The sequence below is a fragment of the Ceratotherium simum genome, chromosome 16 (assembly GCF_057802395.1).
Source record: "Ceratotherium simum simum isolate JZ-2026a chromosome 16, ASM5780239v1, whole genome shotgun sequence".
NCBI classification, from domain to species: domain Eukaryota; kingdom Metazoa; phylum Chordata; class Mammalia; order Perissodactyla; family Rhinocerotidae; genus Ceratotherium; species Ceratotherium simum.
The window spans coordinates 10,315,927-10,337,946 of NC_141915.1; the positions used below are offsets into that span (position 1 = coordinate 10,315,927).

The 22,020-nt window shown below is 49.0% G+C and overlaps 2 protein-coding genes, 1 non-coding gene and 1 pseudogene across 5 annotated transcripts; all 4 read left to right on the plus strand.

The window, feature by feature from the left end:
- Positions 1 to 2,508: 2,508 nt before the first annotated feature.
- TMEM107 (transmembrane protein 107) lies at positions 2,509 to 5,101 on the plus strand. 3 transcript variants are annotated; one of them, XR_015554629.1, is made up of 6 exons: positions 2,509 to 2,749; positions 2,927 to 2,994; positions 3,097 to 3,197; positions 3,943 to 4,039; positions 4,267 to 4,477; positions 4,576 to 5,101. XR_015554629.1 is itself a non-coding variant. In XM_004433097.3 (5 exons), exons 1-5 carry the CDS (start codon positions 2,663 to 2,665, stop codon positions 4,334 to 4,336), a joined length of 423 nt encoding a protein of 140 aa, XP_004433154.1. In that variant the 5' UTR covers positions 2,509 to 2,662; the 3' UTR covers positions 4,337 to 5,101. The 3 variants fall into 3 exon arrangements, 1 of the variants encoding a protein (XP_004433154.1); XR_015554630.1 differs by having other exon boundaries at positions 4,267 to 4,456; positions 4,545 to 5,101; XM_004433097.3 differs by having other exon boundaries at positions 4,267 to 5,101.
- LOC147914895 (U8 small nucleolar RNA) lies at positions 4,961 to 5,097 on the plus strand. The gene has a single exon (XR_015554863.1). It is a non-coding gene; the product is annotated as a U8 small nucleolar RNA (small nucleolar RNA).
- A 5,673-nt stretch (positions 5,102 to 10,774) lies between the features above and the next one.
- Positions 10,775 to 16,926, plus strand: LOC101394312 (tubulin beta chain-like; annotated as a pseudogene).
- A 1,831-nt stretch (positions 16,927 to 18,757) lies between these two features.
- VAMP2 (vesicle associated membrane protein 2) lies at positions 18,758 to 21,035 on the plus strand. Its single transcript, XM_087440462.1, has 5 exons — positions 18,758 to 18,876; positions 19,392 to 19,512; positions 19,984 to 20,142; positions 20,232 to 20,283; positions 20,888 to 21,035. Coding segments are annotated over exons 1-5 (351 nt in total). The 5' UTR covers positions 18,758 to 18,874; the 3' UTR covers positions 20,905 to 21,035.
- The last annotated feature ends 985 nt before the right edge of the window (positions 21,036 to 22,020 follow it).

The window sequence follows — 22,020 nt, forward strand, 5'->3', positions numbered from 1 at the left end:
GAAGTCTTGCAAAAGCAAGGTCACGGGCTTTCCTCACTTGCATTCTATGACAGTGCTTCCTTCACCTGTGAACAGTTAGACTTGATAAACTGTCGCTGGGGGAGCTTGGCCCTGAAGACCTGGGCTTTCTATTCTCAGGAGAAAAGGCATGTAAGTTACAGGCAGAGAGAAGAAGAGTATGAGGAGCCCTTCAGTCCTTGCATCTTCTCTGTGCACTAAGAATGTTCCCATGCTTGCTGCTCTGTGATTTCCATGTTGGAGAGCACGGGAAGCCCACCTCTCATTGTATTTTAGTGTCATCGCTGTCACATCATCACATCATTAATAAAGACGAGGGTCACCTCAAGGGAGAGAAGCAGCTGGGCCCACTGTACTTGATGGGTTTGCCTGTCCCTCCTGAGATGGGGGAAGTTTGAAAATATTTTCAGACCTTTGAAACAGTCCAGTTAAAGAGAGAACCTCCCCTACACAGCTGAGAGCTGAGAAACCAGTGTGGGTAATATTTGATTATCATCAAATATTTTTTGAGTGGAGAATAAAGAGACTTTGCTGAACCTCACACTTTATAAAAATAATTCCTCTGAGAAGTCTAAATAATTGCAATTTTTATTTTATGAGTTTTGGTGATCACATTGTCTCCATTGTGAGGAAAAAGCTGTGCTGCCCTCTAAAGAGGCGGTTTTATATGAACATGTTATTACATAGTGTTAATATATAGGAGGTCAACATTTAGGGACACTCAATCCTAGAAATCATTCCTTCTTTTTATACAGCAATTTAATGTCTCAGTGATAATACTGTATAAGACCTGGAAGGAAAACTTTAAAAGGCTTATCATTTAAAACTTTTTATTTTAAAATAATTTTATTTCTAGAAAAGTAGCAAAAATAATACAAAGAATTTCCCTGTGCATTCACTGAAAAGGCATATCATTGTCTTTGCTTTATCATTGTCTATCTCTACAGACACATATATTTTTTCTAAACCATTTGAGAGTAAATTGCAGACATAATGCCCCTTTACCCCAAAACACTTCAGTGTGTATTTTCTAACAAGGACGTTCTCATCCATAAAGGCATTAGAATATCAAAAATCAGGAAGTTAACACTGATAACAAATACTATTATCTAAGCTAGAGACCTTATTCAAATTTTGCCAATTGTTCTACTAATATTCTTTAAAGTTTTTTTTCCCCTAATCCAAGATCCACTAGGATCACACATTAAATTTCTCGTGTCAACTTTGTCACATCTTAATCTCCCTTAATCTGGAAGAGTTCTTCAGTCTTTGTCTTTCATGACCTTGAGGAAACATCTTTTGACTATCTCTTTGAATTCTGAATTTTTTCACCCACTGGTTTATAAAAAGGAAATCCATTTATTACACTGAGGGCCTGGAAGAGAGAAATGCATTTCCTCTCACTTTTGACCAAATTTCCTAAAACAAAGTTTGAGGGCAAATGACCCACTTCAAACAGCTTTTTCTTGATCATATTATTCTAGTGTTTCCCTTTTAAAATTTTATTTATGACACCTATTACCATGCAGACGTATTGTTTGCATGTTTGCTGTCGATCTCCCTGACTAGAATATAAACCCCACGAAGGTAGAGACTTCTGTCAAGAACAAGAGCCCAGCACAGTGCCTGGCACTTACCAGCTGGTCAATAAATATCTGTTGAATGAATGAACGAATGAATGAATGAATCAAGAAATCAGAAATGCCCCTTGGTCTTGTACTTTAGACAGTCCTAAAAGCACTGAGATGGAGAGTAGGGAGAAAGATGATCTTCTCCTAAGTGGACGGGGGTCCCCGCGACTCCTGTGACTGTGAGCGATAAACGCGGCCGAGAACTTTCCGTTCTGCAGGGATCCCCTTTGAGGCCCAAAGGTCAGTTGTCTGGGGAGTCAGGTGGGGGGAATCAGAATCAAGGAAGGTTCAGGTCTGGGGTCCTCGGAGAACAAGGGGCTGCGTGACAATAAGTGATAGCTGGACCATCTAGGGACATCCATCTCTCCACGTTTAGTTCCCTTCGTCTCCTCTGGCCCAGGGCAGTGGGAAGCTAAAGGGATGCGGAGGAGAGAAAAGGAGAGAGTCCATGCCTTGGGCATGGCGGTGCCCTAAGCCCGGCGGGGCGGTGACATCGTCTCTGGTGAGCAACTCTTCCGCGGAGGGTCATCCTGGGCAACGTAGCGGGGGTCTGCGGCCGGGCCGCTCCTGGCGTGGGCATCCGGGGAGGAAGGGGTGTAGTGGGCTAGGGCAGGGCGGGTGTCCTTTCGCTCGCCCTGCGTGGGCAGGTTCGGCGGTGCGGGGCTGCGCCACATCGCGCACTCTCACGTGCAGACGGCTCGGCTGCGCGATGGGAGCCGGTCCGCGGTAGGCACCCGGCAGGGACCACCCGCTGCGGACCCCAAACCTACGCTCTCCAAGAGGTCCACGGCGGCTGGAGAATTTACTACTCTCGCGAGATTTTCAGAGATCCGGCCGCGGCGCCCGCTTACGTGGTTGCCGAGGCAACTGGGCGGTGCCAGCGCGAGCAGGAAGGGGGCGTACGTCGAGTTTTTGTCTGCTAGTCTGCGAGACTTCAGGAGTGGCCATCCCTAAACTTCCAGCCCCTGAGACCTCGGCTTCTGCTCCAGACCGTGCCTCTGCCCCTGGGGGCCATGGGCCGGATCTCAGGGCTCGTGCCCTCTCGGTTCCTGACGCTCCTGGCGCATCTGGTGGTCGTCATCACCTTATTCTGGTCCCGGGTAAGACCCACGGCCACCCTCCTCCCGCCCCCATTCCCGCCTCGGGGTGGTCCCAACCCAACCCCGCTTCTTTCCCAGGGCCTTACCTGGTCGGGTCCTCCCATGCCTCGCTGCCCCCAGGCCTGCCCCGCAGCCCGCCCCTTTTTCACTTCTCTTCCTCTCTGCCCTGCTCCCCAGGACAGCAACATCCAGGCCTGCCTGCCTCTCACGTTCACTCCCGAGGAGTACGAGAAGCAGGACATTCAGTGAGCACTTGGGGCGGGGTGGTCAGAATTAAGCAGTGGTGGGAGTGGAGGGGTCTTAGAAGAAGTCCAGAAGGCCTGAACCAACCCCCTTCCTCTCTGCAGGCTGGTGGCAGCGCTCTCTGTCACCCTGGGCCTCTTTGCAGTGGAGCTGGCCGGCTTCTTCTCAGGAGTTTCCATGTTCAACAGCACCCAGAGCCTCATCTGTATCCTTTCTGCCTGCGCACCTTTCCCACACTGTCCATTTCCATCACAACTACCTTCAGCCACCTAACTAGGCTTTTCTGGCACAATAGTGTCTGCCCTAGCGGACAGTCTCCCCAGTTGAGAGATCTCTTTAGGCAATGGAGAGTATTTAATACAATCTTTAGTCATTTGCCCCTGCTATGCACCAGGCACGGGAGATCCAAAAATGGGAGTAAAACACAGTTTTCTGCCTTGAGGAAGAGGCAGACACAGCCATCTGTAATTCAGTGCGATAAGCACTGTGCTGTGGGAGTGTGTAAAGATATAAAACATTATGGGAACTCAGAAGAAACAGAGGAAGTGAGAAAGATGGATCAGGGAAGGCTCTTGACACTTGAATTGTGGACCAGGAGGACCCGGATGCTGGAGGGTAGTTCCAGCAGAGCGTATCAAGTCACTGTGAGCATTCCTGTGTGGCCTGGGGGAGATGAGGAGCCTACTCCTACCTCACCGGAAAGGTCCAGCCTGGCCTTTAGATATGGGGTGGGAGTAGCCTGGGTCTCAGCTGTGCAGGCTCACCTATGGCCTCTGCTCACGTGGCTGTTCTAAAACTCAGAAGGCAGGGCTACCGGCTCTGACCTTTGCAATGTGAGGAGGAAGCAAGAGGTGAACCTGAGTGCAGATGCCAGCCCCACCACTGGCCTTTTCTGGCCCATCAGTATCTATCGATCCATAGGCTTTCCTTGACTCTGGTGTGTTCTCAAGCCATGGGGGCTCACTGTAGTGCGTCTGTGGCCCTATCCTTTTTCATATTCGAGCGTTGGGAGTGCACCACGTACTGGTACATTTTTGTCTTCTGCAGGTACAGTAGCGTCCAATGTTTGGAGATGGGGGGGTGGAAGGTTTACTCTAAATCTGAAAGTTTCCCCCACCAGCGCTTTACTCCATATGTGAAATACCAGATCCACTCAACATCCTGTGGTCTTTTCAAGTCCCGCCCCACCTTGGCTTTGGGAGTGGGGTCTCTGGTTTGGGGATTTGGGTATTTTTATTGGAAGGGGCCCTGAATCCACCACCTGCCTTTCGCAGCGCCCTCCCAGCTGTCACTGAAATGGCATTATTCGTCAGCGTCTTTGGGCTGAAAAAGAAACCTTTCTGATCACCTTCATGATGGGAACGTAGAGATGAAGGCTGGAGGAGCAAGGGACCACTCACCGTTCCTGGAAGAAGGCAGGCGTAGGCTTCAGCGCTCCCACTGAAACTGCATTTGGTGGAAGATGTCAGTGTTAGTAGTGTTAAGGTAATTATCTCTCGCGTCTAGGCTTATCAAAGTTTAATTTAGCTCTTTGTAATAAAATATATTTTAGAGTAAGATCAAGACTTATAAAAATTTCAAAGGAGAATCGGGATGGCCAAACAACTGGAGAAACGGAAGGCTGTTTTCCAGCTTTGGAGACTGCAAGATAATAGGTATCGCTTTTATTTTGGTTATTACGGTAGCTGTCTGGCGAAGGGGGTGGGCGGAGATATGTAAATAAAGTGGCGCGTACGACTAGGACTCCAAGCTCGTGAGTGAATGGAGCATTCTGGGAGGAATTAATTTATCCCTTTTGGCAGCCAAATGGAAAAAAAATTTATTTTAAAAGATCTGCAAATAAATGTTCCAACAGAAGTGGGGGAGCTTAAATAAACAGGTTGCTCAGGCTAACGCATTATATAGTCACCGTAGTTGTTAGCGGAATCTTTTCCCCTGAGTACGGAATGCCCTAGCAAAAATTGGTTATCGTCAGGTAGGATAATCCTTACCTGTTCCCCCTTTTTGGGGGGCAGATTGGAACATGATGATTGGAGTGCGCATGACTCGTGATTAGCGTCTCTGCGTGATCAGGATTTGCAACACCCTGATTACTCCTATCTGATTCTTCCTGACGATCGCGTTGTTTTACTTTTGTGCTGATGGTTAGACTTGACTTGCTTAAACATGAGATGTGTTGAGGTTTTACTAGTAGTGAATTATTTTATGACTCAACTATTTTCCGATGTTGTTTGTTACTCGTTAATTTTGTCGTTGCTGTTTTGGGTAGAAACTGAGTGTCCCGACTTTAAGCAGTTGGCTAGGTTCTTTTCATTTGGGGGTCTTATTTATATAGGTCGTTTTTTTAAATTTAGCTAACTTCTCATTTGGCAGGGGTTTTCGTCTCGTTTTGGAAGTATTTATCACCAGTAAATGTCTAATCTTATGTATACTTCTAAGCTCCGGAGTTTTAGTTATCTGGCAGTATTAGTTTATTTTAAACTACTTAAGTGAGCACAGGATAATTTTGTTATGTCTGGTTTTCTATTAAATGATCACTAATGTCAGTTATACTCGGTGTCACAAATGGTCTATTGTCAAACCTTCCATCTCACCATGGCAAGAAGGGCCACCTGCTCAGGGGGACTCCCTTGGTGGTTAGAGCTCCCACCCAGAAACCTGGCAAAGCTCCCCAGTTATTCAGTCAGTAGTGTAATGAGAACACGCCACTTCTGCCTGCTAGCACACGGGAAGAACATGTTCAAAAGAAAGTTCTTAAAACACATAACAATTAGGCATTATACAAACAAATTACAAGAGTCTAAAGTTCTACCTTGTCACAGAATGAATATTCTCAGGGTCATGTTTCCTGGGGAAGGTTCAGTCTATGTTGAGAAGATTCTCTGTACTTTCAGTCATAGATGGTGATGGTGGAGCACAGGCCATTCTAAATAAGCAAAAGACATTTGAGAATATGCTTTCTGGTGATGCCCCTCAGGTGATGCCTCACACAAATACCACCTTTCTCTAGCTGTCCATCCCTTCTGGCAGCCCTTCATCCTGAGCATATTCATTCAGTGAATACTTGTTGAGCACTTAACTGTATGCAAAGCATTGTAGTAGATTACTGAGGGGATAGATGTGAATATGACCCATACCAACCTTGGCCATCACAGATAGTATGGCTCATGCAGATGGACAAGAAACAAGTTCTGGTACTCCCAGAATAATTTAATAGCAAATTGTGATAAGTGCTACAAAAGAGACTACAGATGCCATGGAGTAAGGATTAATTTGCCCCAGGTGGCAGGAGTGTTGCTCCTACAGGAGCAGTTTGAGCGAGGTCCTGGAGTGTGGCTGGAGCAGAGAGGGCGCAGAGCAGATTGCAGGGGAGGCAGGGAGGGTGGACTTTGCTGGCCATGGTTAGAGGCTTGATCAGGAAAGTCACATCCCACTGCGGTCTGGCTCTCACCTCCACCCAGTGCTGTGCTCCACCGATTTGTGAAAGCTGACTGTTTTTCAGAAACATTGTGGACCAGTTGTTAAACACAGCTATTATCAGAAATTAAATTGTGTACATTTACAATTAAATAAATTATATTTAAAAACAGAAGTAATAAATACCCAAACTCATTACTTTCTGATTATTTTACTGCACTTCACTATTATATATGCTCTTGAGGTTATTTAAATTTATTGGATCTGATGGTGGAAATACTATATAATGATGTACTACTGTGTATCTCTTCCCAACTCATTTAGTAACATCAAGTTGGTAGTTTGAAATCAGCCTTGGTGGGAGTATTTATACTGCAAAAATTGGCAAACACTACATATCAGGCTTTGTTGATTGTCTAGATTTAAGAAAGTGATGGAGAAAATGTTAATAATGCAGATTAAACTTAAAAGTGTCATGTCTGTAACTGTTACATTGTGAATAGCACAAAAAAATCAAGGAAATATTCTCCCAGGATTTGAAAACTATTATCAGATTCAGTAAAGAAGTCACTCAAGTCATTGAGGAACCAGTAAAGTTTCAACATACCATCATTGTTTCATTTTTGTATTACTCAAAAATGTAAAGAAAAATATCAACCAACATTCATGTTGGAACCACACTTGTAGTTAGCTTACAACTCCATTTATGAAACCGTGGATACAAGAGTGGAATTTACAACAAAGAATATTGTATATTTTCTTATTATTTATGAATTCTGTTACACATCCTTTATATCAGTAAAATTTATAATAAACTTATGTAATTACATAAATGGAGACTTTTTTGGAGAGTTGGTTGTTAAACATTTACCAGCACACTCCTGCCTTTACCATCTCAAGAAACTGCTCATCACCAATGACTTCCTTGTTCCTAAATCCAGAGGTCACTTCTCAGACCTTTGCTTGCCCTCTTTTCAGCATATAGTATGTTGACCACCGCCCTCTTTTGAAATTTCTTCCCCCTTAGCTCAGGAAAAATGATTCCCCTGGCTTATCTCCCACTGTTCTAGCTGCTCCTTCTGACTTATCCAATCAAGAGTGACTGCGCACCTACAGCGTGTCAGTCACTGGGGACGTGCTACCGGGTTGTCTCTTCCACTTGCCCCTTAAATGTTGGTGATCACTACTCCTTGGGTGACTTCATCCACCGCTTGTCTTCAGACACCAACTAGTTGCTGCTGGTTCCCAAATCTTGGTTCTCTTATGTGAATCCAAGCCTAGGGCAAAGACTATAGAAGCAAGCTGTGGAGCCCGACTGCTGGGTTCAAAGTGAATCCTCTCCCCTTCTTGGCTGTGTGATCGGCAACAGGTCACTTAACCTTTCTGTGCCTCAATTCCCTCATCCACATTCCAGACGTAGCTGCTACAAGCACTTCAATGATTTGTTTCTTAGTCAACACCAGTCCTTTGCCAATTAGTATCAGAAATAGATTTTCATTTTATTGTGAAATTAATGGCTTGTTAATCAGCATAAGCCAGTTACAAAAAAGATAAATACTGCTTGATTCTACTTATATGAGGTACCTAGAGCAGTCAAATTCATAGACAGAAAGCAGAATGGTGGTTGCCAGGGGCTGGAGGAGGGAGGAATGGGGAGTTGTTTAATGGGTACAGAGTTTCAGTTTTGCAAGATGAAAAGAGTTCTGAAGATTGGTTGCACAACAATATGAATTTACTTAACACTACTGAACTTTACATTTAAAAATGACTAAGATGGTAGATTTTATGTATTTTTTACCACAATTTTAAAAATAAATAGATAGGGGCCGGCCCCGTGGCTTAGCAGCTAAGTGCGTGCGCTCCGCTACTGGCAGCTGGGGTTCAGATGCTGGGCACGCACCAACGCACCGCTTGTCCGGCCATGCTGAGGCTGCGTCCCACATACAGCAACTAGAAGGACGTGCAACTATGACATACAACTATCTACTGGGGCTTTGGGGAGAAAAAGGGACAAAAAGGAGGAGGATTGGCAATAGATGTTAGCTCAGGGCCGGTCTTCCTCAAAAAACAAAAAATAAATAAATAGATAATTAAAAATAATTAAATAAAAAAATCAGTGTGGGAAAAAAGGGATTAGTCAATAAAAGTTATTAGGACAACTGAGTAGCCATCTGGAGAAAAATATGGATCAATACCTTATACCAATATTACCAATAGATCAAAGATTATAGTGTAAAAAATAAAACCATAAAGGTACTCAAAGAAACTGTGCCATTATTAACCTTGTTGTTTTGAATAATTTTAGACCTCCAGAAAAGTTGCAAAAATAGTATTATAAAGTTCCTGTATACCCTTCATCCAACTTCTCCATATGTTAACATCTTACATAGCCATAGCATAATTATCAAAACCAAGAAATTAGCACTGATACAATACTATTAACTAATCTACAGATCTTATTTGAATTTTGCCAGTTTCCCCACTAATGCCTTTTTTCTGATTCAGAATCTAATCCAGGATTTCACATGGCATTTAGTTGTCATGTCTCCTTAGGCTTTTCTGATCTGAGACAGTTCCTCAGTCTTTAATTTTTCCTTTCATTATCTTGACACTTTTACACTTTTTTTTAGTGTGTGAGGAGATCAGCCCTGTGCTAACATCTGTCAATCCTCCTTTTTTTTTTTTTTTTTTTTTTTGCTGAGGAAGACTGGCCCTGCATGCCCATCTTCCTCCACTTTATATGGGGCACCACCAGAGCATGGCTTGCCAAGCAGTGCATCGATGCGCGCCCAGGCTCCGAACCGGCGAACCCCGGGCCACCGCCGCAGCGGAGCGTGCGCACTTAGCCGCTTGTGCCACCAGGCCGGCCCCTATCTTGACACATGTGAAGAGTACTGGTGAGTTATTTTGCAGAATGTCCCTCAATTTGGATTTGTCCAGTGTTTTCTCATTATTAGATTGAGGTTATGCATTTTTGGCAAGAACACTACAGAAGTGTGGAGTGGGGAAGACATTTCTAAGTATGATAACAAAATACAGAAGTCATAAAGGAAAAGACTGATACATTTAAATATATATTAAAAATGTTAAGAGTATGCCTGGTAAACAGTCATAAGCAAAAGTTAAAAGATAGATGGCAATCTAAGGAAAATATTTATAATTCATATTGCAGAGAAAGCGCTAATTTTGATACATAAAAATCTACATATCTATAAGAAAAATACCAACAACCCAATAAAAAAGGTACAAAAATTTATACAGACATTTCACAGAAAAGGAAATATAAAGAACTCTCAAGTGTATGAAAAGATACCTATCCTCATTCACCATAAAAGAAATGCAAATCATGTTTAACTTATATTTGTAATGAGCAAAAAATTTCATACAGAGTTGGAAAGGGTGTGGGTTTAAGTAAACAGGCCTTACTTGTTTGTTGGTGGGAGTAAAAATTGGTAACATCCACAGAGAGCAATTTGGCAATATCCATCAAAATCAAAATCAATAAAAACCACACTTATACCCTTTGACCTAGGATTTTCACTTCTAGGAATCAGTCCTACATATTTGCACATAGGTGAAATAGGAATGTGTAGATTATTCTTTGCAGCTTTGCTCGTATTGGTAAAAGATTGGATGCAGCCTAAATGTCTGTCAACAGGGGATTGGTTAAATTACATTACAGAGTAACACTATGCAGCCAGGAAAGAAAGTAAACTTTATACACTGTTAAGGAACAGTCTCCAAGATACTTTAAGTGACAAAAGCAAGGCACAGAACATCTCTGGAAAGAGGCACAGGGAACTGGGAGGACTGGTTGTTGAGGGGCAGAAGCTGGGTGGCTGGGAGATAGGGTGGGAGAGAGATTTTCTCCATATGCTCTTTTGAACTTTTGGAATTTTGAACTACATATGTAAAAAAAAAAATACAAATGATAACATTTTAAAAGAATGTGAGCCTGCAGCTGCTTCTGTTTCTGTCTGGAAATAAAGCTAAATCAGAGGCCAGCAGAGTTAGAAATGGAGAAGTAGATCCCTGATGACATGATGTGAGTACCTGGATCCTCCTGTTTCCTTGTGTTCCGTTATGTGAGCCCTCAGATTCTCCTTTTTGGTTTAAATCTGTTTGAGCTGTGTTGGCAAGTGTCTTGATCATTACATCCATCAAAGATCACGATGTGGTTTTTTTCCCCCCAGCTTTATTGTGGTATAATTTACAAATGTGCTGTGTTTTAATGACCTCTTTGCTTGTGTATTATTGCAGCTCCTGGTGCCAGCACAGTGCCTGACATTGTAGAATGAAAGAGCCCTCATTTAACAAATGAGGAAAATGAGGCCCAAAGAGAAAACCATTTGCTTCAGGACATCATGCAGGTAGGGAGAGCTGGGACCAGAACCCAAGTCTCCTGGCTGTCAGGCCAAATCAGTTGACTCAATTCAACAAGTGTTTATTGAGCACCTTCCACCTGCCAGGCTCTGGGCTTGGCATGTGATATGGAGAGAAATAAGGAGGATGGGGCTTCTTGCCAACTACACTATCGGGAGGGGGACTTTTTCTCCCCCCACCCTGCCCAATAGAGGAGCTTGCTCACCCCAGTGAATAGAGGGCTGCAGAATGAGGATTTGGGACGAGGAGGCCTCCCAGGCTCCCAATCCCAGAAGACTCTGATTTGCCTGTGTCTTGTCCTACCCACACAGGGCTCTGGCATGTGGCTCCTCCACCATCCACACCCACACCACCCTGCTTCCCCGGGGGCCTTGAGGCCTGGGCCTGTCCTGCTGCAGTGATAGGAGCTGGCTCCCTGGCCAAACTGGCGGCAAGTGATCAGGGCATCACCACCCCAACCAGGGCTGTCCTCACAGGAACAGTGGGCACACAGGTCCTGCCCAAATCCATCCTCCCCAGACAGGTGCCTAGGAGTCCAGCAGTAGCAAGCCATTTGCTTGCTATGCTGGATTCTCTTTTAAAACACTGAGACTGTAGTTTACCATCATTCACTATTCATTTGCCTGCCTTGTTTCTGGCACTGTGCTTGGTCTTTGTGCAGGGAGAACTACACAGGTTACAAAGATACCACTTTATGTATGTATATTATGTTTTATATAAAAAAACAACTTTAAAAAGAGATATATGTGGAAAAAAGTTGATTAACCAATTAAAAAAAGACCCCATGGACCGGCCCAGTGGAGCAAGTGGTTAAGTGCGCGCGCTCCGCTGCAGCGGCCCGCGGTTCGCCAGTTCGGATCCCGGGCGCACACCGACGCACTGCTTGTCAGGCCATGCTGTGGCGGTGTCCCATATAAAGTGGAGGAAGATGGGCACAGATGTTAGCCCAGGGCCAGTCTTCCTCAGCAAAAAGAGGAGGATTGGCAGATGTTAGCTCAGGGCTGATCTTCCTCACACACACAAAAAAAAGACCCCATAAACGGATTTCTCTGAGCCAAGTTTTCCCCAAATGTAAAATCAAGACAATACCTGCCTCGTAGGATTGTCATGAGGGTTGATTGATCATGGAGGTATTTACAACAACATTCCTAAGAGCACTGTTGTAATAGCAAAAAAAAAGAAAAAAAATTGGAAACAACCTAAAGGCTGGTCCTTGAGGGACTAGTTAAATAAACCATGGTAAGACTTCCGGTTAAACATGTAAGATTGGCCATGAGCATTTGTCTTCTCTCCCTTCCAAAACTTAACTAAGTAACAGGAGAGGAGTCAAAGAGGCATAAATCTACAAGGACTAAGAGACCAGGAGAGAAGACGGCAGCGGACAAAAGATTTCAACACGGCTTTGGAGGCTGGACAGTGGCCGAAGGGTGGTGACAGGCAAGCAGGCCAGAGGGAGTCAGGACCTGAAGCCTGAAGATCCTGGAGGTTCCCAGACCCTGGGCCAGAGCCTGGCTGAACACAGGGGTGGCTGAGAGTCTGTGTTCAAAGTGTTGAGACCCCTGGGGCTTCCTCACCTCACACCTGAGTCACACACACCACCCATTTCTCCACCCACGCTCATTTTTGGGGAGGCTTTGGACTTGGGGACACCAGGCCCAGTAGAGGTGGTGCTTGAGGCTAGAAACAGGAGCCCCCACCCTGCTCCAGATCCCCCCTACACCTCCATTAAGGGCAAGGAATGGAGAATGGAGGATATTCTTCTCTCAAAAAACTAAAGGGCGCTCTCAGGACCTTCCTAACATGACTTTCGGACCTCACTGCTCCAGCCTCCGGGGCACGTCCCATGCTTCCAGCCTGCTACCAGCAGCAGAGAAAAAAAATTACATCATTTTCTTGCCCCGTACACACCTTGAGGCGAGCAAAAGAATTAAAATAAATTTTAACCATGAGGGAAATCGTGCACATCCAGGCCGGTCAATGTGGCAATCAGATCGGTGCCAAGTTCTGGGAGGTGGTCAGCCATGAACATGGCATCGACCCCACCGGCACCTACCACAGGGACAGTGACCTGCAGCTGGATCGCATCTCCGTGTACCACAATGAAGCCACAGGTGGAAAATACATTCCTCATGTTATTTTGGTGGATCTAGAACCTGGGACCATGGACTCTGTTGGCTCAGGTCCTTTTGGCCAGATCTTCAGACCAGACAACTTGGTTTTTGGTCAGTCCAGGGCAGGCTGTTGCCACTATACAGAGGGGGCCAAGCTGGTTGACTCAGTCCTGCACATGGTTCAGGAGGCAGAGAGCTGTGACTGCCTGCAGGGCTTCCAGCTGACCCACTCGCTGGACGGGGACACAGGCTCTGGAATGGGCACCTTGCTCATCAGCAAGATCTGAGAAGAGTGTCCTGACAGCATCATGAACACCTTCAGTGTGGTGCCCTCACCCAAAGTGTCTGACACTGTGGCTGAGCCCTACAACTCCACCCTCTCCGTCTATCAGTTGGTAGAGAACACCGATGAGACCTACTGCATTGACAACGAGGCCCTTTACCACATCTGCTTCCGCACCCTCAAGCTGACCACACCAACCTATGGGGACCTGAACCACCTCGTCTCAGCCACCATGAGCAGAGTCACCATCTGCCTCCGCTTCCCTGGCCAGCTCAATGCTGACCTCCACAAGCTGGCAGTCAACATGGTGCCCTTCCCACCTCCCCACTTCTTTTTTTTTTTTTTTTTGAGGAAGATCAGCCCTGAGCTAACATCCGATGCCAATCTTCCTCCTTTTTTTTTTTTTTTTTTGCTAGGAAGATTGGCTCTGGGCTAACATCCGTGCCCACCTTCCTCTACTTTATATGGGATGCTGCCATAGCATGGCTTGACAAACGGTGCGTTGGTGTGCGCCCGGGATCTGAACCCGCGACCCCCAGGCCCTGAACCCGGGGCCCTGAAGCAGAACGCATGCACTTAACCGCTATGCCACCAGGTCCCCCCACATCTCCACTTCTTCATGCCTGGCTTTGCCCCTCTAACCAGCCGGTGAAGCCAGCAGTATCCAGCCCTCACTGTGCCCGAACTCACCCAGCAGGTCTTCGATGCCAAGAACATGATGGCTGCCTGTGACCCCGCCACGGCCGGTACCGCACCGTGGCTGCTGTCTTCTATGGGCAGATGTCCATGAAGGAGGTAGGTGAGCAGATGCTCAACGTGCGAAACAAGAATAGCAGCTGCTTTGTGGAATGGATCCCCAACAACGTCAAGACGGCTGTCTGCGACATCCTGCCCCATGGCCTGAAGATGGCTGTCACCTTCACTGGCAACAGCACGGCCATCCAGGAGCTCTTCAAGCACATCTCAGAGCAGTTCACCACCATGTTCTGCCGGAAGGCCTTCCTCCACTGGTGCACAGGTGAGGGCATGGACAAGATGGAGTTCACCGAACGACCTCGTCTCCGAGTACCAGCAGTACCAGGATGCCACTGCAGAAGAAGAGAAGGATTTCGGTGAGGAAGTCGAAGAGGAGGCCTAAGGCAGAGCCCCATCACCTCAGGCTCCTCAGTTCCCTCAGCCGTCTTCCTTAACTGTCCCTTTCCTCTCCCTCAGAATTTGCGTTTTTCTGCCTCTATCTTGTTTTTCCTTTGGCAGGGGTGGTTCTAGAACAGTGCCTGGCACATAACAGGTGCTCAATAAATATTTGTTGTTTGTTGGAAAAACAAAAACAACTGAATGGCCCCAGAGAAAGCCTACCACCTATCAACATTTGGGAGTGCCCATGAAAAGGCTTCCACTGTCCCACAGCAAAGCAGACAGATGAGTGCCCCTCGCCACCCCCAGCTTCTAATCATCCTCTTGGTAGGTCCCTATTAAATATGAACAGAGCGCCAAGGCCCTGCAGACATTTGAGGAAAGCCTCCAAAATGAAAGAGAAGGAGTCCCCATGTATTTTTTTAAAAAGCCAATCAAATCTGGAAGAGACAGAAATACTAGGGAGCACAAGAAAAAACACACAAACCTATAATTGAAATGTAGGAAAAAAAGGAAGGGGCAACTCAATGCATATAGTCTGTTAGCACTTTCATTTTAAAAAAGGAAAAGAGGGGCTGGCCCGGTGGCATAGCGGTTGGGTTCGTGTGCTCCGCTTTGGCGGGCTGGGGTTCCATTGGGATCCTGGGTGCAGACCTACATGGGGCTCATCAGGCCATGCTGAGGAGGCGTCCCACATAGAGCAACTAGAAGGATGTGCAGCTATGACAGACAACTATCTTCTGGGGCTTTGGGGAAAACAAAGGAAAAAAGGAATATTGGCAACAGATGTTAGCTCAGGGCCAATCTTCCTCAAAAAAAAAAAAAAAAGAAAGAAAGAAGTATCTGTCTCTGCACCAACCATTCTGGAAGATTTCCGAGACAAGCCAGCAGCTGTGTCAGGTAGGGGTCCTGGGCAGCTCGGAACAAGGGCTCACGGTACACTGTTTTCTTACCTTTTGAATTTTGATGGCGCTACCTATTAGCTAGTTTAACACCTAATATTGAATTTTTAAAATGTAATTTTTACCCTCAGAGAGATGAGAGAAGATACTGCATTTTGGAAATGAAAAAAAAAAAAAATAGATAAATATAACAAAAAACTTCCTTTTTCTCCAAAAGGATGATACACAAAACCTTCTAGAAAGTAAAACAAAAAGACAGATGAGTTGGGGGTGGCCAAGGGAACCTCAGCTTTACGTCTAATGTCTTAATATTTTTCGAGGAGAATGGAGTCACATTACTTGTGTAATTAAAAAACTGAACGCACGTGGCAATTTATGTAAAACATCAGGCACACAGTAGGTCCCTGGTAGTTTCCCTTCCCTCCAGGAGCCCAGGGCTGGCTGGCAGCCCCCTTGGGGCCTTCTGGACTGGAGGGGTCAGCCAGAGGTCAGAGGAGTTGAGCAGCTGATTGTGATGGTGGTAAGGCTAGCCCCTCGGTCCCCATTCCAGGCAGCATTCCCAAGGGCACGCTTCTTCTGCCCCTAATTAAAGGCTTTTGATTTACAAGCTTCATTGAGGGACACACAAGGTCTCTGAAATTAATTACTAGCTTGGTCAGGTTTGACTCATATGGATGGAGCAAGTTCATGAGTCAGTGTGGGAATGACCCAGCCCCCTTCCATCCCAACTTCTAAGTCAGTTGCTGTTAGAAGAGGAAAAAACAATAAAAGAAAACCTTTTAAAGGTTTTCTCCATGTTACCTACATCAGAATCACCAGAGGTGCTTGTTAGAAATGAACTTGGGGCCCAGCCCAGTGGCGCAAGTGGTTAAGTGCCCGCACTCCGCTGCGGCAGCCTGGGGTTTGCGGGTTCAGATCCCAGGCGCACACCGACGCACCACTTGTCAGGCCATGCTGTGGCAGGCATCCCATATAAAGTGGTGGAAGATGGGCATGGATGTTAGCCCAGGGCCAGTCTTTCTCAGCAAAAAGAGGAGGATTGGCAGATGTTAGCTCAGGGCTGATCTTCCTCCCCCCCCCAAAAAAAAAAAGTGAACTTGGGCCCCCTCCCACATCCTTTGAATGAGCCTTGGGAGTGGTGCTCAGAGATTCGGCTGGCAACCCCCCAAGCAGGAAAATGTAGAAGCCACGGTCTCAGTTATGTAAATATATGACTTTATTTTTCTTTAGTTCAGCTTACCTCTATTTGGGTCTCCATTCTACTTGCTTGCAGAAAACACTCATTCATTTCCAGGTGAACTCGGTCATCCCATCCCACCCCTTCTCCTGCCTAAATTGACTGATCTAAATTGAAGGAGTTCTTGAGCACCACAGCACCAGTGGGGAGGCCAGAGAGGCTGCTCAGTGAGAACCCTCTCTCTGAGATAAATCCTGGGTCCCCGCCTCCATAGATCATAAACGTCCTCATTTCTACTCTGCTGCTGCTGCCCCCAGGATCCAATAGCAATGGCATTGTGCCAGCTTTCTAAGCCATACCCCATGGCCTTGGCTCCCCAGATTTATTCTAGGTTCTATCCTTTACATGTCCCCAGGACTTGGCCATCGGAGAAAATAAGGATCACTCCTAAACCAGTGTTTAACCTCTTGTCTGGTCCTTCACTAGCTTCTCCTCTGCTAGCGCAGGGTGTTGGGGCAGATTTGGGTGGGGTGGGGCTATGCCTGTTTGTACCCCCTTCCATCCTTCCCTGTCTTAGACCCAGACACTGCAGCTTTTGAACTTAAAAGCCTGGAATTTGGCATCTTGGTTCTCTGGCTAGAAAGTAGCATAGTCTCAGGGCCAAAAAGCAAGAGCTAGTACCCCATAGCACAATCTGAGGCCCTCACGGACCACGCTTTTTTCTTCCTTTTCACAGAGCCTGAGCCACCTGACATTCTGTGTCAGTGCACATGGACGAGGGAAGTGGCTGCTCCTAGGAGGAGGAGGGAGCTAAGAGCACCTTATCTTAGATCTGCTGAGTCCCCACACCCCACACATACTCTCTGCTCACTCACCTCCCCCAGACAGCTGGGAAGTGACACCTCTGGTGACAGCGCCCGTCCCCAGGCTTCTGCTGGGAGGAGGTGGGGTGCTGCCTGGGGGAGGTTATCACACCCAGAGGCCCTGGGAAGCCTGGGTGGAGGAGGGAAGAAGCTGGCTCCTGTTTGTCTCAGAGACCAAGGCCACGAGCCTCCCCTCCTCCCCTTCCAGGGATGCAGTGAGCACCCCCACTAGGCCTCCTCTAGACGCCTCCTTCTCCACTCTTGAGGCTTGCCTTGACCCACCCCACCTGATAGGCAGCTCACCTGGTCCCATTTTCTCCTCCCCTCCGTGCCAGGTCGGCTGAGAATGAGCGAGGTGGGTGTGTGCAGCTGCTGGGTCTGTTTCAAGGACCTAAAGAGAGACCAGTCAGGGCTGGAAAGGGCCATGGATAATCTCCTCCTACCATGTTCCAGATCAAGCCATTTAGCAAATATATATTTAGTGCCTACATATGTAATATATTTTGGGTCCAGAGACAAGACAGGAACTGTCCAAGGTCACACCTATGAGGCTAATATGCGTGTAAAGTAGTACCATGTAACCTGGGCACTGCAGATGCCCCCTTGCCTACTGTCCTCGTTCTCCCTAAAGGGAAAAAAAAAAAGCCCTGTCCTTTCCGCCCAGGCCCTGCATCTGGGATCAAAAACTGAGCCCTCCTCCTGCCGCGGGGGTAGGTGACCCAGCTCTGGGCCAGAGCTGTTTTGGCCAGTCTGCAGCCACCACGTGAAGCAGTCCCACGGGGCAGCCTCGTGCCCTCCTCCCTGGGGTCCTAAACTTGCCCAGCCTCAGTGGGTCCTGGCCTGCAGTACCCCTGGTCTGAACTCCAGTTGTGAGGAGGGACAGCTTTCACATCTTTCACACACTGCAGTGACTTGGTTGGGGCGAGGCTGGGGGCGGAGGCGGGGGGTAGCTGCCTCATCTCCTTTTCATACCCCTCTCTTCGGCAGCCAGGGGCCCCAGACCTCCCTTGAGACCTCCGCCTGCAGGGTGATGGGTTGGGGACCTACTCCCACCACTCCATTCCACCTCGACAGCAGGGTCCCAGCTATCCACATTGCCCCGCGGACCTGATTTCCCACCCCCGTTCCAAGTGCTTGAAGGCGGGTCACCAGGCACTGGGACCTGGGTGCAGGCCGAGACCTTGGGCGGTGTGGGGTGCGGACTGATGAGGGAGGACGTGGTTTGGGGGTGGGGGGCCCTAGGGGCAGAGGCGCGGGGACGGCTGTGAGGTCTTTGGTCAGCCAGGGCGGGTTGGCGGCGGATGTGGGGAAGCCGCGGCAGTCAGCCTTGGGGCTCGCGGGGCGGGGGAAGGTGCGGGGGGCACCGCAGCTCCATGCACGCAGCCCCGCCGGGCGCTACCCCCGCCCCGCAGCGCCCCGCCCCGCCCCCGCGGCCCGGTTCCAGACGAGTCGCCGCCGCGCCCCGCCCCCGCCCGCAGTGCCCGGATGTGGGTGACGTGCGGCCGCCATCTTCCCGTCCCCGGCAGCCAGCGCCAGTCGGAGCCAGCGCGAGCCGCCGCCGCCGCCGCCGCCATCGCTGCAGCTGCCAAGTCCTCCGCCCGCTGCCGCCGCCATGTGAGTCGGCCGCCCGCGCCCACACCGGGCTTGCCTGCGCCGGCCGCCCCCGTGGGTGCGGGCCCGGGGAGTGCCCGGGTTCGGCCCGCGCCCCCCGCGCTGCCCGCGCCCCGAGGCCAGGCCGGCGCTCGTGACTGCGCGCGGGCAGCCGGAGAGCCCCGCGTCCCGGGCTGGCCGCGCGGGCGGTGGTCGCAGGAGGGAGCGGACCCGGCCTCTGTCATCGCTGCCGCTAGTCATTTCGGGTCGACCCCCGACCGTGTCTGTGAGGTCGCTCTCATTTGACAAGCGGGGAAACTGAGGCCCGGAGTGGGGAGGAGGCCTCACTCAAGGTCACGCAGCTTGTCGGCGGCAGAGCCCGACGGAGTCCAGGGCGCCCATCGGGTGGCCTTTCTCCTGGGAAGGAGGAAGGGAGGGACGGTTGGATGGACAGATGGATGGACAGGCGGATGGGCGGAGCCCTGGCTACGGGGTTGGAGGCTCTAGGTCCTGGGTCTTAATGGGTTCCTGCCCCTCAGGTCGGCCACCGCTGCCACCGCCCCCCCTGCCGCCCCAGCTGGGGAGGGAGGCCCCCCTGCACCACCTCCAAACCTCACCAGTAACAGGAGACTGCAGCAGACCCAGGCTCAGGTGGATGAGGTGAGTATGGGGGGTGTCAAAGGCAGTGGGAAGGACCCTGAGGGCTGGCAAACCGGCGTGGGACCCATCTTGGGTCGAGGGTGATGGCAGTTCACGTTTATTAGTTTTGGGACAAAGACATACCATGCCCCATCCCTGTCAGCATGCACTTAGAAAGGCCCTGGGGTTAGTCAGCCTTGCTAGCCTGGGGTGTTTCAGCCTGAGCAAGTGTGCTCTGGTGATGGGCAGGCTGCTGGAGGCTTGATAAGTAGAGGGTGCTGCTATGACATTTTGAGATGTCTGGCTACCAGCATGCCCCTGATGTATGCCCCTTGCATGTCCCGAGGTGTGCTAGGCATGTTCTGTGTGTGTCCTTGGCATGTTAGCCTGGCAACATCGGGGTGCATGTTCCATATGTGGGCACACGGTCAAGAAGTGCCCTCGTTGAGGTGGGCCTTGGCACACCCTCTGCCTCGTGGGCCCCTCCCCCAGGTGGTGGACATCATGAGGGTGAACGTGGACAAGGTCCTGGAGCGGGACCAGAAGCTGTCAGAGCTGGACGATCGTGCAGACGCACTTCAGGCGGGGGCCTCCCAGTTTGAAACAAGTGCAGCCAAGCTCAAGCGCAAATACTGGTGGAAAAACCTCAAGGTAAGGGTGCAGGCAGGCGAGAGGGCACATAGGACTGGTGGGTGAAGGGGGGTATCATGATCTGTCTCACTCTCTCTTCTCGCCCCCAGATGATGATCATCTTGGGAGTGATTTGCGCCATCATCCTCATCATCATTATTGGTGAGTAGGGTGGGAGTGGCTAGGTCCCTTTCTCTGGAGAGGCTTCCCCCTGCAAATTCTGGGTTTTGAAGATCATTAACCTACTTTTTTACTATTCAGCAAAAAGCATATGTAGCTGCCACGGCAGTTATGATTCACCTAGAGCCCAAAACCTTGATGTTGTTTAGCTTGCGCTTTGCCTGGTTCTGGGCAATTTCTGTTAAGATTTCTGGAAACAGGAAAGCAGGTGGATCCTCACTGTTCCCTTGAGGACCCTTTGGGCCTGAAAGCCCAGTCTGGGAACCCTGGAACTGGAGGGTGGGAGAGCAGGAAAGGCTAGAGTCATGGCTAGGAAGCCAACCACCTTGAGACCTTGTGGTCTCAGAGGCCCAGAGAATTAGGGGTCTGTGGCCCCAAGGCCATACCATGGAGTTGAAGAGACCTTGGAACTCACCTGTCCAGCCCCCTTGCTTTACAGATGGTGAACCTGAGACTGAGAGGGGAAGGGATGTCAGCCAGCTGGGAAGTGGGGAGGATGGGAGCAGGGCCAGGCCTGACACACTGCTTTCTCTCTCTCTCTCTTTCTCCCCTCTCCCTCTTCTTCCTTCTCTTTCCCTCTCTACAGTTTACTTCAGCTCTTAAACCCCTGAGGAGCCTGCCCTGACCAGAGAAGGGCCTCTCCCCTCCATCCCCAGCCGCTCCTCCACCTCTCAGCCATATCTTCCAACCCCCCCTCCCCTGGATCCGTGTGTGTGTGTCCGTGTGTGTGCCCCCCTGTAAATAGCCAGCTGTTATTTATACATATATAATATTATATATATTTGGTCTGTTTGTAGTTTTATTACTAGAAGATTTTTCCGGTTGTCCTTAACACCCCTTCCTGAAGTTCCCATCACCTCCTTTCTCTTTCCCTCCTTCCCTTTCCCTCTCTTCCTAACCAGCCCCAAGTCCCTTCATTTGCATCTGCTATGCAATAGTCCCTCTTCCTCTCCTCCTTCCCTTGGATTTAGCTGATCCTTCCTTCCACCCTGGCCTTCCCCGTACCCCCAGTCCCCTACAAAAAAAAAGCAAAAAGCAACTGTCCAGGCCTCCTTAGGTGCATCTTCTTTGCATCATTGGGAGGCTCTGAGGCTGGCCCCACTTGGTCCTAAGAATCCCAAGGTCTTCTGGGAGCTTGCAGCATGTTAATTAGCAATCATTTGCATACTGACATCCCTTTTGGTTCCCTTTTTTGTTCCATCACTTTTCATTCTTTCAACCTGTGTTTCTTTTTTACTGAGGAGTTAGTCCCCATTTGTCCTTGTATCACACTTTCATTTGCATGATGTTACTTGCAGGTGGTGGGGAGCCTGGGCTTTTGGGGAGCCAGGCTGTTCTGGCCCCCAGAATTGCCCCCTCCTAGCCCCCCAGTCCAGTTTGCCTCCCCTACTCCCATTTTCCAAACCTCTTGTCCCCTCCTCTCCCTCCCCCCAGCTGGTGTGTAAAATGTCTTGGAGTTCAGTGTGTTATGATGGACCATTAATTCTGCCACTTGGAGTCTCTCCCCACATTCCTGCTCCCCCATTTTCATGTGGGGTGCCCAACTGACATTCCCATGGGATCTCCCTCCCTCCCATCTGCCTGATCTGCCTCCTCCCCCTTCCACCAGGAGAGTTGGGGGTTGGCCACAATGTGATTTCTTTTGGGAGAGGTGGCTACCAGTGTGTGGGCGGTCATCACTGCCTTGGGGAGGAGTAGGGCAGGACAGAGAATCCCCCC

Bases quoted from the DNA above. Each gene is read 5' to 3' on its own strand.
- TMEM107 (XM_004433097.3), top strand. From the start codon at position 2,663: ATGGGCCGGATCTCAGGGCTCGTGCCCTCTCGGTTCCTGACGCTCCTG. The intron at 2,995-3,096 runs GTGAGCACTTGG...TCCTCTCTGCAG, and splicing joins TACGAGAAGCAGGACATTCA to GCTGGTGGCAGCGCTCTCTG. The intron at 4,040-4,266 runs GTACAGTAGCGT...TGCCTTTCGCAG, and splicing joins TACATTTTTGTCTTCTGCAG to CGCCCTCCCAGCTGTCACTG.
- VAMP2 (XM_087440462.1), top strand. The intron at 19,513-19,983 runs GTGAGTATGGGG...CCCCTCCCCCAG, and splicing joins CCCAGGCTCAGGTGGATGAG to GTGGTGGACATCATGAGGGT. The intron at 20,143-20,231 runs GTAAGGGTGCAG...TCTCGCCCCCAG, and splicing joins ACTGGTGGAAAAACCTCAAG to ATGATGATCATCTTGGGAGT.